The 16,499-nt window shown below is 31.8% G+C and overlaps 2 protein-coding genes across 2 annotated transcripts in view; one reads left to right on the forward strand and one right to left on the reverse strand.

Annotated features, from left to right (window-relative positions):
* Window positions 1-2,014: 2,014 nt before the first annotated feature.
* On the reverse strand, window positions 2,015-4,390 carry LOC119832396 (histone acetyltransferase KAT8). The gene has a single exon (XM_038356069.1). The coding sequence runs from the start codon at window positions 4,315-4,317 to the stop codon at window positions 2,995-2,997; it is 1,323 nt and encodes a 440-aa protein (XP_038211997.1). The 5' UTR covers window positions 4,318-4,390; the 3' UTR covers window positions 2,015-2,994.
* A 705-nt stretch (window positions 4,391-5,095) lies between these two features.
* Window positions 5,096-16,499, forward strand: part of LOC119832712 (ras-related protein Rac1) — a 32,682-nt gene continuing 21,278 nt past the window's right edge. The window contains exon 1 of the mRNA XM_038356438.1: window positions 5,096-5,431. Coding sequence (XP_038212366.1) covers window positions 5,397-5,431 — 35 coding nt within the window. The 5' untranslated portion in view covers window positions 5,096-5,396. The remainder of the gene's footprint in view (window positions 5,432-16,499) is intronic.

Raw genomic sequence — 16,499 nt, forward strand, 5'->3', positions numbered from 1 at the left:
TCCGGTGGTGTGCGTTCATAGACAATGTTGGTGTTGCCAGCTTATATTGATGTTAACTTGGGATTATCTGTAAATCTATGTTTTAAACTGGCCTATAGAACGTCTTTTTATTGAATTAACACTATTGAGTGTTCTATAGCAATTTGTTATATTTTTATAATTAGTCAGTAGTGGTTTTCACTTCCATAGCTTGCACTGTTATTTGTAAAAACTTTAGCAATAAAGTGTTTATTATATTATTTGAGTACTATCTACAGATGACGGATTTGATACAATACGAACTCAACTTTGGCTCTGTACTTGCACATGCATTTTTCGTATCGTAATCATTTCTTATTCTGTAGGAGAGAATCTTGTTAATATTATTGTATTTTTTATATTTTATTTGAGTAGTATATCATATCACTCGTGTATTTAGAATGTAACCAGCTTCTAGGTGTAAAATAACAGTATTAATAATATTATTTATTTACATTTAGTATAATTTTAGTCAAATTTGACATGAAACATAATATACAATATGGCCATATATATTTTAATATATTATTTTTTCAATTCGCAGAGTTAAGTACATAGACGTATATCGTAGTAGCTCTAAAATTTTAGAAACTGTTCTGGTGATAAAGAAAAAATACAAAAAAAAATAATTGTTGAATCTATTGCTAACAGTGTTTAGTGAAAAAGGGTTCTATAGATACGAATACGAAAGAAAATCTCGCCTTCAACATGTCTGAATATAAGCGTTACCGTGTACTTTTGAACTATGCAAAAATATATTTGGTTCTATACATTTATTTCAGAATGTAAACAGCTAACCAAAAAGTGTTGGCACAGGACTAAAATCGTGTCCAATATTAAAGTGTTCAAATTTTGCCATGTTAAAACTATGTGCGCTACATAACATTCAATCTTTTTTCTTAATTTTGAGTTTTTTTGCGTGTGATTTTTAACACTCGTATTTTTCGTATCTGTATACACCCTTTAATTTATGGCGTAAAACTTAGTAAAGAGCTGTTAATTGTACTTAAATATCCGGTTGTTTCACTCGTGTGTGTATGGCTTCAAACTTTTATCATGATTATGGAGAGATTTCAAGTCGTACATTCTCTTGTACGTTACAATTGTAACCAAATACAGTTATTTTTAATAGTAGAAATTGTAACCTGTGAAAAATAATTATTACTTCGACATGAGGCAATAAACATCTAGAATAAATATAAAAACATTTTCAAACTATGAAATACACTAAAATGTGCTTTATTTTTTGAGTTCATTATTGAATTTAATTTTAAGACGCACAATTAGTATGATTCTAATGAGAAGTAATAATTATATTTCGGAGCTTATAAATCTGTTGTATATCGCATTCCGTTATATGTAACATGTAAATGGAATACTGGAAATAAATTGATTATAGGTATTGTCATATCAGTGTTTTATTTCTTTTAACAACCTATGACTTTTGCGACGGACTCTGCCTGAATTCAAAATCAAACCAGGCGAACCAGCAGCTCATAACAACTTTCCAAAAATAATTCTTCCGCTTTCAGCCAGCAAAAGAAAGTTTAACTCTTACCCGACGTTAACGTACACAAAGATACATATCAAATTATTTGATTGTTGGAATCCCGAAATGCGGTTCTACTCTCGTGCGTTAACCTCTGTACCAAGGAGGCGGTCAGCGAATATACGATGTGGGTTGTCTTAAATGTAAGGTTCTATACAAATAAGCAAAGGAGCAATTGTAAAAAATTGGTCACTCATCCAATTTATAACGGTGTCATCTGTTGCTTAACTTTGTTTTTTCATTATTTGTTGATAATAATATAAAGCGACAACAGAAAACATCATCTCTGAGGATTTCAACCATCTAACTGTTCGTGAGATAAATGTATGCCTGGTGTATGGATGGACAAACAGACATCTAGATGGATAGAAAAATTTTATTAATAGAAAGCCAGTTTACCCATATTCAATCGAAATGCAAAAAAGATTAATGAAATAGAAATGAACATTATTTTCAACAAAGTTTATTCCACATTTACACTTTATTCTTAAATTAGGTTATCACAAAATCAATGATTCACAGAATCTAAAAAACATGAAAGATTTTTCACAAACAATCTGACACAAATAGTGACAAATTAAAAATAAGGCTTATAAAAATACACTTATAGAGAACTTAAAGGTATAATTGTTCTTATTATTATTTAAGGAGGCATCTATATAAGCTAAGCTTGTGAACTGAATATAAATGTTTAAAACATTACAAAAGAGTTATAAAACTAGTATCAACATCACTATATTTAGGCATTAAATAATATCACTAATAGCAAACACAGGAACTCAATATTTCTATTTAAATGAACAGATACAGAAAACTACTGAGTACTTATTTAAAAATAAATGTGCACAAACATGTACTATCATGCATTCACATTTATTTGAGTAGGTTAACATTTTTTCTACAATTTCTGTTTGTCATTTTTATTTTAAATATAATATTAACGATGGATTTTAAAGGAATTTTAGACTGAGAAACATGTGAAATGTATATCTAACATTAAACACTTACTTAGACATTGTGACGCTTATAACATAAACTAGTTTGAAACCTTTACACATTTACTTAAATACATCAATACATTAAAGATGGAAAAATCTACTAACATTGATTAATAGCCTCCCAAATTAACTAAAATTTAGATTCTGTGTTTGGTTATCAATGGAACCTTACATGAGATAGAAACATGTATGACATAATGTGTGTACCACAAACAATTGATTATTTAATGCAGTATTATTTCTTATGTACTTGTTGATCTAACAGAGAATTGCCTTATTTATACTGTTCACTAGAATGTATGATAATACTTTAAAGAATCACTCATACGTGTAAAAACAATAGTCCTTTGGTCTTTTGTTCTTTTTCAAGTACAATGATTGATTTAAGATCTTTATACATTTCGTTAATAATTTCATATTGAGTATATATTACTTCTTAGATTTAGCAGCTGGGCCTTGTTTACTGGGTGGTGTCCAACGAATGGCTGTTGGATCTACTGTCAGACGAGGCTTCTTAAAATGCGAACTTGCAAGTTGTTCTGTAACCATCTTGGGAGTAACACATACCACATGCTGACCTTTCCAATACTTCACCATATTCATTGACTGCAGAGTGGAAATTATGTCGGTAGGTGCAATACCAGTCATTTGGCTGAGATCTTTGATACTCAAGATACCTCTTGTTACACTCAATACCTCTAATATAACATATGACCAATAGGATCTATAGCTCAGCTTACCTAAATCCGATAAAGGCTTTTCAGGACTGCCTACCACTTTTTCCAGTCTCGATAATTCATAACTAAACGCAATGAGTAGCTTCCCATACCCTTGGCGTTGGAATGGTGGTAGTGTTAGTATGCATGCAACATTGTTTCCTTCTGGGGAATCCTTCTCTTTCGAAAAATAGCCGACTAAGTGTGCACCATGTTTGTCAACCTCACATAGAATGTAGAACAGAAACTGTTCTATGTCAAAGTATAATGTTTTGTGATCAAGAAACAGTTTCGCCAGTAAACACAAGTTTTGACAATAGAGCTTGTGTTCTTTGCCATCCGCCTCAAATATTGCAATAGTTCCCTTTCTGTATATCTCAGTCCCCTGCGGCTGCCGTTGTGGACAATCCCCTAAATGATATCTGAATGTTTTCTCCAACCTCATGTATTTCAAACAATATTCGCAGATAAACAACTTTGATTGTTTACCGTACTCCTCAGGGTAAGGACTAAAGTACCAGGTGTCGATCTCATATTTACCGAATTGAATTCTATCAATGTACTTTACTTTAGTAATAGCTTCATGCTCCTTCTCAAGCGCCGCTGTGGTCGGGTCCATTTCTGCATAGGTTTTCTGAACATGATTAATTTCGTCATGTTTACGTTTTTGATTGCGCGTTATTTTGCGCCCAGATTTGTCGGTCAACAACAGATCAGAGTTATTACTCGATTGTTCGCAACCATCAAATCTATCCGACATAATCCGGTGGCGAGGAACCCATTCATCCAATCTTCTATCGCATCCGACATAATGTACGTAATATTCATAGCACGATTCCGAAGCATTGTACCGCGTCTGAATTATCTCAGCCGGCCGCCATGAGTCATCAACACGCCTCACTAAATAGTGTTCTCCGATATCGAGAAGTTGTTCCTGGTTGGATTCCGTATCCTCATTGTCAGTACTTCTAGATTCAGGAGTTGGTAATTCACTTTTCACAACAGTTTTTTCCAGGTCTTTGTCACCTTTAGCCATCTTGATAATTATTGATTTTGGTATCACGCAATACCGCGCAATAAATACACAATAACGCCATGCGAGTCTCCCACAGACTAACAATTTTTCAATAAAATGTATGTAATGTATAGAGTACAAATAAAAAGTTTATATCTTGCCACAGACCAAAAGTAAAAGTAAAATGTAGTTTGAAAATGTAGCTTGATATTTTAAAAGTTATTAAATGCAAACAAAAATAAAAGCAATTAAAATAAATATCTGATTTTTTTTGAAGTAAACAATACTTACTTTTTAATTGACAACTATACAAATTCATGTATCACAGTAAAATTTTTTGAATTGCTTATCAATATTACTAGATAAATGCCTTTATATAAATTACATTGCAATATTGAATGGGTAAAATAGAACGACTGCTGCACTAGAATCTCAAGGAGTAGAGATCAGCTCAGCTACACTGTAGAAAAAAAGACGCAAGTAAATATCATTAGATTCAAATGAAATGCAAAGCCATATGTGTAGACAATTCTCACTTCAAAGACCATCATTTCCTACTAGTCTGTGGGTGCTAAATTGCAGATAGAATACGAACCAGATGAACCACCAGCTCAGTTGCCCACTATAGTAAAAAAACAACTATCCCCCAATTCTGAGGATATTGTAATTTAAATAATAATGGAAATATTATTTTAGGCGACACTTATTATTCTGTGGCTGTACACATTTTAGTCTTAACCAAAGAGAATATTAAACTTTTTTAAAGGTGTGCTCTGCTGTCTGTGGTGCATACTTCTACTCTGCGGACGTAACGTAATCGGCAAATGGCAATCGCCATCGGCGAATCTGTTGCTGTGTAGTGAACTTCGCTTGTGAATTGTGTTTCATATTGTTAACAAGATATATTATGAAAATTAAGTTATTGCCTAAGAACAGTTTTGTATCAAATAAGTGCTGATGATCAATGTTATGTATTTAAATAGCTATAAAGTCGTGATTGTGCAGTGAGTAACGATTTGAGATTGCTTCGAAGCCTTCTGTGTGATAATCGTGTTGTTTTATTATTGCTTCGGATATACGATACGGATTTTTGAACAGAAATGCAGGCGATCAAGTGTGTCGTCGTTGGCGATGGGTATGTACTATGTGTAAAGAATAGTTTTATAAATTGTGTTCTCGTATTGTAACTGACGTCATGTTTATTGAAATCATCATATTAACCGTGTGCGCCGATGGAGTTCAAGCTGTACACACGTTGTATTTAAACTGCCCCAATTATTTTAAAGTTTTTGAGAAGCGACAGTACTTTAATAAGCTCATAAATAACCTTGTTTGTGTTTCGCGTTTTTTCTAGATTCAGATAACAAATATAACGATAACAAATCTCTGACGATGACGAGTTGTAAAGGAAATATGTGTAAAACCCGAAATGCCTAATGTATAAATGTTATAAATTGTAATTTGGTAAATCTTATCAGTTATTCTGCTTATCTTAAAAGATACGATCTGCTACGCTTTCATATGATAATTGATAATAACTTTACAACGTAACATATTAACCTGTTTTATAATTGATATAATATAATAATTGTATATTGTATACAATAAAACTCGATATAAAATATGTTTATAGTTATAGATTTTTTTTAATTAAAAGTGTGGTTCACTAACTCTACTTTCATTTATTTTTTAAATTTTAATTTAAACACAAAAACTGTGTCTGGTTTAGAATTAACATCATTGAGTAAGAATGATGTTATGACAGGCACCATCCTCTCAAATTAAAAATAGTGGATTTTGGTCTTATAAAGTCCATCTGAAAACGGAGTTTGTAATTTTTTATTTTGTTATGAAAATAATTTAAAAACCTATAGTATAGTAAATCAATTAATTATAAAAAATACTTTAATGGTTTTTTAATTCCATTATCATTTATTAAATGTGCAAATTTTTTCAATGGATCCTTTACTATTCATAATTTGCATTAAATAACCTTATAATTAAGAACCTTCTCTCATAATTAAGAATAATATTTATAAATGCAACTCTAGCTATCTTCCTTGACCCCATATCTGTAGGTAGACTAAAACAGTTAATAAAAATTAAAGCTCAGTCTGTAGCTTATTATAAGATGACATTAAACAACTAAAAAAGTTTCTGTTGAACATGACCTCTCTATTATTTTAATATTAAAGAAATATTTTATATGAAATAACATTTATTATTTCAATTATATTTTATTTTATAATTTACAGCTTTCTAATGAATGAATTTTTGTAATCTGTCCAAATTGAATTTCCATAACAGGTATTGTCCATAGATAATACCTGAAATTCAATAATAGATTCATAATAACTCCTCACTGACATACACCATCATACTTTATTTCAAAATCTAATAAATCACAATTTCTTAATATGCTGTTTTCAATAGTTATTACAGCCATGTGTTTAATTGGTGGATAATAAAAATAATTGATTTGGTACGCTCTACAAAGTGAGCTAAGAAAACACAAATAAAAGTTATTTTTGTGAGTCACAGATACTCTACCGTTTCTAGTGCAAGGTCTTCTATAAATGTTTGTTTTTGAATTAGGACAAACATAATTTTCTAATCCCCTTGTGAATATATAACTAGATTATATAATTAACTAGCATACTAGGCCACACGTTGCTGTGGCTGAGTAATAATTAAAAATATCAAGATTATAAATTATTGGGATAATTAATCGAAATAAAAACTATCCTACATCTCAAGTTGGACCAAATTACACATAAAATGCAAAATTTCATCAAAATCGGTTAAGTTGGTGAAGAGTTTATTTGGAACAACATCATGACAATGGATTTTTATATATTAAGATCTTGTTGTTATTGTAAATATTGACATACTCAGCCTGCTTTAGAAGAGATCTTTGTGCAGCAGTGAACAATAATAGGCTGATGATGATGATGATGATGATGATATTAACTTTGTATAATATTAAGCTACTTATTTCTGTAAACTTGCTTGCTGTTTGATATGATAAAAGTTGAGTAACAATTGTTTTGTTTTGAAGAAGGTTATTTGTTTGTATAAAAATATTTATGGTTCATTGTTAATACCTAATTTTGGTCGAAATTGTCAATTTTTTTTAAACCACCACATTTGTTGATAACGGCAGACTAAAAAGGTATTTAATGGGATCCAACCAAGACCACGTTTTTATGACAATGAGGCACATATTCTGTAAAACAGAATTAATTTAAATATAAAATCTAAAATGCTTTTGACATCAATTTTGTTTTAAACAGAAAAAGAGTTATTCAAGTAACAAAACCGTAATAAATTTAATTGTTAGTTTAATAGCATTGAAATGCTTTATAAATGAGAAATTTTGAAAGAATAGAAACGGTTAGGCAAGAAACGCGGGTTCGAATCCCGCCTCGTGATCGAATTTTTTCTATTCTTTCAAAATTTCTTAAAACCGTAATAGATCACATTTGTATTGAGAACTTCCATTGTGTTTGGGAACATTGGTTACCAAAAAAAGTGCAATCCTCTATTACTTTTTTATTAAACTCTTCTTAACTCTTTTTTTTTTACAAACATGAATTTTGTGTATTAGCATGAGTGATTTCCTTTTAGTTTACGTCAATAGTTAATTATTAGTAAGTATATCTATATTTAACTACTATTACTAGCTGCTCCCCGCGGTTTCACCCGCCTAGGTCCGTATCCCGTAGGAATATCGGGATAAAAAGTTGCCTATATGTTATTTTAGTTGTCCAGCTATCGTTATCGTTGCAATTGGTTCAGTAGTTTTTGCCTGAAAGAGCAACATACACCCACACATCCTTACAAACTTTCGCATTTATAATATTAGTAGGAAGGAAGTAGGAAGATTATTAGTAGTTAAACATAGTTTTCATAAGCAGTTGGAGAGATTTAAAAAGAAATTTCCAGTTAATCAAGTTATTAATGGTCACCAAATACAGACTAGTCATGTCGATGGACATCGATCTTAGCTTGTAGAAAGTAATGTTTGGACGTATGGAAAGGTGTCCTATAAGGGAGAGACTCAATATTTAATGTTGGCGATAAGCGATTACAATACGCTTTGAAAAGTAAGCAAAAAAAAAAAATTATCAAATGTGCTAATTTTTTCTAATAATGTATGTAGTTGTTTTAATATTGGCAATATTTTGTATGATAATTTTTATTTGTTTATCCAAATTTTCTTTTTACTTTTCGCCTTTTGTCATATTAAATTGTTTGCCTTTTCTCATATTCAACCTATTATTATACTCATCCGATCTATTTTTCTATCAAAGAAGCTTCGTGAACCACCGCAAACTCAAATTCATTATTTGATTACTAGATGGTTCTATTGAATTAGAAATCGCTCATCGCTTTCGTTTATGCGCTGTATAAATTAGCGAGTATCGGTTCTGAGCTTTTTATCACTGTCTGAGTGAAAGCGACTTGCTTGTTTAGTTTAGAACAAGATTGATAATTCAATAAATGACTAGTATGTAATTCAAGTTGAAATGATAAGCCCGTTGTTGTAAATGAAACAATCAAAAGACTTTTACGCGGCGTCTACTTCTCTCGATTAAATTAACATACTACATATATCGTTAAAAATTAAATCAGTGTCAAGTACATGCTATTTAAAAATGTGGTGTTTATTTTATTTATGTATTTAGTGATGCATATGATCGCAAGTTTGAATATAATTGTTGACAAAAGTTATCATCATACATATAATTGTGTTTGGAGCAAATAACACGAATTTCACTTGTGATAAGCTGCCAATGGTTACTCGTTAAATAAAAAGTCGATACTATTATCACTAATGGTTTATGGCTTCCGATAACAATGTTCGTTTCTATCATATACTTAAACTTTAATGTAATTTGTCCTACACTAGACCTATAAATAAAAAACATCTATGTAGAAACATTGAGAAAATAATCTTGACTGCAAACATTTTAATACTGTTATAATGTCGGTTTATTTGTGAATGAAAGTCAGTTTAACAGTAAATCAATTTCAATTTACTGATGGTACCCCATGTGACGGATAAGGAGTCCAACGATTTCGCCACCCAGGAGTTGGTTTAGACTCGTCATTAGCATTCAATCACGTGCCCGCATCGGACCCGTATCGTCGAGTTGTGACGCTAAATGCGAGTTACGATTTCCCACGTACATGTAATTGTAAATATATCGTAATTCCAAAGTCAGCAAATTGGATAACGTTCAAAGTGCGCTGTTCACGTAGCTATTATAAGTAATTTTATATTGGCATTTCATGTTCCCTACTGAGCCTCGATATAGAGATCCAGACAAAGTACCCTATTTGCCTTATTTAACTTGATTCTGTCTGAATATTTGTTACTAAGCAAATTATGAAACTAAACTTTCTTATGCATTTATGCCATTTTTAAGTGAAATGTGTCCATTACTCAGTATGATGTGAATCCAACATCCTAATTAAAAACCCTCATAGGGATATATATAATAAGCCTATTCCGCAAACGCATGGTCTACGAGGTAAAAAAACTTCGTTAGCAATAATGCTAGTAGACACGCCCGCTTGTCTGAAAGCCGCTTTTATGGGTAATCACATTACTTGTTGTAATGCTAAACGAATTAGCGGGCTTATTGTGTCGATATCTGTCAATACACTGTGACGTAGGTGCCGAATAATTTCAATTTTTTATTATTTTAATAACTGGTCAAAATATTTTTAAGTACAATGTTTAAAAGTAACACCTTAAATTAAAATGCGACTCAAAGGAAAAGAATCCTTTAATTGATTATTTTCTTTTTCTATTACGGTCTCATATTCTACACTCAGCGACTTCATTCTCTCAATATAGAAGTCAGATATCTCTACTTCACTATTTATTATCATGAACTGATTCTTCGAACCTAGATAGTGTTACAATTCAGATTATATTATAAATGTTATTTAAGTCGCTGACGTAGTCATATCTTTGAACTGATTAAGCCACGCATGCTGTTCCCCTTTTGACTTGGCGGTAGTTATTAATTGATGCCACTGAATGCATACCATGATTAAGTAGCTCACTTGTTATTCCAATTTATTTCTCCATTTTACTTTTATTTAGATTCGTTTTATTCCAGTATAAAGTTATAGAATATCCACAGTTTTATAACTTATTTTCATTTCTATTTTTGAATAGTGTTTACAAGATTTAGAAAGCTCTAGTTTTTTTTTAAGTTTTCCTTTTAGCTCATAGATGTAGATGTCACTATTTCATGTATAAGTGAATGCTGGAACCGCGTGTTAAACACTGATCCTAATTTCAATTTATTTAAAAGCCAGCCAGACTATACACTGGTTGGATTGTCGAAGTACAAAAAGGTTTCTCGTTTTGCAGTCTTTCAAAAATCTCAAGACATGGTCCTTTATTTTAGGTCTATTGTCGTAAATACGATATGGAATGGGAGTTTACAGAGAACTGGTAGTCGTTTGCGTACATTCCGGTATGTTCTGGAACGACCGGTTCCGAGGGGTGCCTGGCAAGGTCATAACTTTACTGTGCGACAATAGAAATGAAATTTCTATGGTAAAGTGGTGAATTCAATGCCAATTATAAGTAATACTCAACGTTTGTGATGCTTCACTTGGATCATAATGTCAGACGTTCTCGAGATTAGTATTCTCGGAATTTATTATAGCATTTTATTATGGCTTAAGGTATAATTAGTCCTGTCACGTGAAGATTAGCTTAATGACATCGAAGAGTGCAATCAATTACCACATTGTAAAATCGGTTCAATGCCTATTTTATTTTATTTACAATAAGGAATGCTGGCTTAGAACTGTACTAGTTAAAGAGACAGTGTACATAGTTATGTAAGGTATGATGTTTTGTATATTTTTTATTATTATATAGCAAACGTTTTCAAGAAATTTAAGACGCTTAATTAGCCACTACCTTTAACGCAAATGCTGACAAACGTCCTCTGAGAATTCCTTAAGGATCGATGGTAAAAGCTGAAGAGCTCTTAAATTTCATTTCAACTCAAAGTTAAGAGTAAAGTGGCTCACTCAAAGGGTGATTTCCTGTGATGAAACGAATACGTATGTACATTGTATATACTACCGGTTCTTATTCAGTACTTCTCTTTTTTTGCTTCAGCCTTGTCGGATAAAATTTCACTACGTTTATACGGATGTCCGAATTCTATCATTATCGACATTTTCATCCCGGACAATCAATTTAATTAATATATGATTAATTCGATTGCCGTTTCCAATTATTTTAATGTACATTTTCCCTTATTTGAATGGCGGGATTAATTTTCGCAGTCAACAATATTTTATAATTACAGCGTCCTTATAAATTAAAACTGTAGTTGCAATTAAGAATCATCCAATTAGGAGGTAGGCCACAAAGCGTGGATCGCTGAGCGTAAAAGCGGGTTTCGGGAACAAGCGGTTTCAACCTGAATAGGAACATTTGCTGGGGACATTTAGCCGAGCGGTACATTTTCCGGTATTCCTTTTTCCCGGCTGCTTCGTTTCCGACCGTTTTGCATGTCATTACGATGCTCCATTATGACGAGTGAGTAGTGACGGTCTCAGTTGAATTTGGGTCAACGTTGATGTAGTTCCACATCGGTTGGATCGTATGCATGTTGGTCTGATTTGTTTTAAACAACGATAGCTGTGTAAAGAATTGATTGTATCAATAATATTTTCAATAAACGGACAATGGATTGTATACCTTCTTTTTAATTTTTTTTAAGAAATAAGTAAATGAAAACTTATCACACCCTTATCAACCCAAAAAATAACTGTTTAGCAAAGCAAATACCTAACAACTACCTTTTAATATTAATAAAACATCTACGAATAGCCGTCATAAAATTTCTGCATAACGTTGCCAACGCAATACGGTGTTGTAACATTTTTAAAAATAAAAATAGACGAAGGACCCTTGCCACAATCCAGCGGGTAATAACTATTCTGCCCTAGTTCCTGGATACTCTGATGTCGACTACTCATCTGACCTGTTTGCGTCGCTCACAATACGTCGAGGATCGCGAAGATGCAACTTGCGGATGTAGGCAGTTGATTCTTAGTCTGACACTCCATTGTATTCATGCTATCCTAGTATCTCGTTACTTTTTACGTATATGTTCACGTTACGCAGGTTTGCTGCCAGGGCCTTTTTTGTAGGTTTTTAGCTAAAGGATAATAATTAATTTAAAGTGAAATCTATTTTTCTATCTGATCTCTACTTTTCATTTGAGTTGTTTACACGCTTACAATGGGCCTTGTAAGCGTGTAAACAACTTGGATTAAAATTGAATTTTGGCGGTCTCCATTGCGACATTTCTATTGTGTTCATGATATCCTGATACCAAGATACTATTCCGTTTTACAAATCATTGTTTATACAAAATTTCATCGGAAAGATATTTGTATCTTGTCCTAAGAACTCGGGACATAGTAGTGACTATTGATAATATTCGTATATTTCTAAAAGAATTCTATACTCTATATCATGTGTTCAGCTGTGGAAAGGTGAATGCTTCTTATATATTTGATGAACCAAAGTTGCTTTTACTTCATGATATATAAGTATCAGTCTCAAATATTTGTGTTAAATTGTTGAAGGAATATTAAATAAATAATGATATGGATTCCGTGTCTAATCGTGATTTTCCGTTCAGCGACTATTCTCTATATATACCCAACCTTGTGGTTACGCTCCACAGAATATATATTTAATTTCCTCACTTAAGCCAATTTGTTGCAAAAATTTTGCTATAATGTTTCATTTTCGTATTTATTAGTTTATATTATGTCTAATATTTACATACCTACTTACATAAACATTAATTTGACGTTTGCAAATATCTTAATAATAGATCGATGGTCAACATACAAATTATATAATTATTATAGTTATTTATTTTTGCATTCATACCTTCAGTATAAACTTATAACAATCACGAACAAAGTATACATAACATTTCCTCCTTTCGAGACAATAATACAAAAATAATGATTATTTATAAAATCTCCTCTGACCTTCAAACGTAAATAAATATAAATTCAGAAATTTTAAGAAGTGTAGGAAATTTGTGTTTCACCTACGCGTGACCTTTTCTCAATTCAGAAGAGCATAATGCATACGAGGTTATACCGGTCGCCGAATAAATTTTGCAAACAACACACAAGTGCAAGCATAATTAAGATTGAGATTATTATCTCTAAAGTATCATAAATTATTTATATGTAAGCAGTAACAATAATCTATCTAACATCGATAATACCAATATTCCAACGTTACGAATTTAATTTGGACATAAACCCGATCTTCATAACGTATATACTTAAAAGATCTGATTATAAAATTGTAACGTTTTAAAAGAAATACTATGTATTTATATTTTTTTAAAGAAAATAGTGAAATATGGTTTACTATATATAATTTTTATAATATATTCAGCAATGCAAATTTGAATTACTTAATAAAATAAGTCGGAAATATCTAATTCAAAGTAAAATCGCGTCGGGCTGAGGTATGTTGTGTTAAGAATTCCTTTGCAAGGAAATTGAGTTAGCAACGGAATTGCCTGATTATTATCCGGCTGAAAAAGATCCTTCTAGATAATTTTCCTTTTTATAATTTTTTTAAGGAATTTTTGAAGAAAGAAATGTAATTCGACGAGAGTTATGGCATTATTAATTAGTTATACTATTTGATTATTAACTTTTTAAATCATTGAGTAGATTTCCAGTTTCAATTTTCAAATCTTAATAAATAGTCCAAATATTAAAATGAAACTCGTTGACGCATGACAGTTTTTGATAATATTAAGATGAATATGGCATCGTGAGGTAAAACATTAATTACAAAAAATATTGCATCGTTTCGTATATAGCTACTATACTTAAATATTACTAGACTGTTGTTTACATTAATCTTTGCGCTTACATCCGTAATGAGCTTCTTTTGTTTACTCTTACCATTCATCCTACTGAGGAGTCCCATGACCCATATTGAAAAAAAAAAAACTTTTATTTGCCAGAAAGAACATGATGAACATTATTACCTTAAAAATATTATGATTGTTGGACACTGAGATTATTTTCTCGTGTTTGATTATAATGAATATTTGCATCTGATTATATGCAATTATTGATAATCACAAAATAAGTTGTTCAAACCAGTAAAAAGGTAAATGAATTACCAATTCCTCCACCACTATCCACAGTAATGTTATAAATGTGAGAATGAGTTTTTTTATTATAATAAAATTACTGATATAAGACACATTTTTCTTATTCATCGTTACAAGGCGACCACGCGAATGATGTGGCGAGCTCAAGGTTGTTATTTAAAATTCCTATCAAACTCAAGATTTATCAACGATTATCCAAAGCTAGTTTCAAGCTGCACAGTATGTTAAAGTAAAAGAGATTAAGTTACCGGATAATTGTGTTTAATGTTACAGTTAGTTATCACAAGTTAACTGGAGACGAGGGTTGATAATTGGCTTATCGTGTTGCACACTCTGCTTATCTGTGCTTAATACATATTCTTAAGTAACTTTAAATGTAAAGAATTGAAGATGCTGCGATAAAATAGATTAACATTTGTATGGGTATCCAACTAACCAGAATTGGTTCGCACACTAGATTAGCAGATGAGTGTTGCTATTTTCCTGAATAGGTTTTTGTATGTTCCTGTGGGGAAACAAGCCTCTTAAGAGAGTTCAAGTAATAATTCAACACGCTGGCCAAGCGCGGGTTCGGCATTTGTCACATGTCGTCGTACTTTTGACTCTTGGACGTCTCGAGCAGAAGATAAACTACACATAAATTGAAAAATCAATTGTATTCGTGGTCTCGCATTCCCTGATTTTACTGGGACTGAGAGTTTCAATGCACTGAAATCTTAATTACTTACCGCTCAAAAGCATTGCAACATATATGTATTTAACAATATGTGAAAATTGTGCACAATCAACATATAATAGGGACGAATTCAGTGACTTGTTTGTACGTTTTTTACTTTTAAGTTTCCTTATTGTATGTAATTCGATTTCTTGCACAGTTAAAAGACAAAGGGAAATAAAAACTACTCTTGTCATTTACGAATTGTAAATTCACTTGATCGGTAAGTAATTAAGATTTCAGTGCACCACAGCATTGAAACATGTTCGACTCACGCACCGAGAGAGTTTACATACATAGTCTGCTGCTTTCAAACAATTCCACTTTAAAACGTTCTTACGTGTACGAGTTCGTGGTAACAATCGTGTTTATCTTAAAACAATTGTACTTCAAACCAATCAATCACTACTATCAAGAGCGTCGGTTCTTTCCGCGCCGCGTTTCGTAACACAACCGTCTAATAATAGTGCTATTACATCGAAATATTTCTATTCGTCATCACTTCGACGCTTTGGAATCTCTCCCACGTGAACCGCGTGAAGTTAACTGGAATATTAATAATGAGTGCAGTTGTACGCAGTTCCTGATATTATTAAACAATATGACACCATATGGACGACAAAATGTATGAGCACAATTTGTTATAACATGACAGACTCTCGTGTTTTGAAACAGATATATAGAATAATAGTTTGCATCTTGGTTTTCTGTACTATCTACTTGGGAATCGTTTACTAACAGGAAGGTCTTAGGCCCATGTTTAAAACGTACGTATAAACGATAGAGTCTATTTAAACATATCAACCCTCAAATCGTTAAAATAAACTTTATTTATGAATATAGTACTAGGTATAAAAAATATGCAATGAACGTTTCAAAGTTAACCATTAGAAACTTATCTACCTCAGCTTTATTGCGGGCCTGAAAACGTTAATGCTTTACCGTTAACTTTAACTGGCTCTAAACCACCAACCACCCAACCATCACGTTAAGGTACTAAATTTTAATGAGAAAAGAGCTGAGATATTTAATGTGCGCTTCCCTTTTGAAATAATTGACCCTTAAATACTTACTGCTTAAATAAATAATTTATTTTCATAACAATTAAGTAGAGTCAAATTATAATTAACTAAATAATCGAGGTGAAATTGGTTTAGAAGGATGTTCAACTGTATTTATCTTCTCTTCAAGCTGTGGAAATCTATCGGTAGTGTGTCTTCCAAAGCGAAAGGTGACCAACTTTTCCTAAGGGGTTGTCCATTAATCACGTGAGG

This window comes from Zerene cesonia, chromosome 15 (assembly GCF_012273895.1).
Source record: "Zerene cesonia ecotype Mississippi chromosome 15, Zerene_cesonia_1.1, whole genome shotgun sequence".
Classification (NCBI taxonomy): Eukaryota; Metazoa; Arthropoda; class Insecta; order Lepidoptera; family Pieridae; genus Zerene; species Zerene cesonia.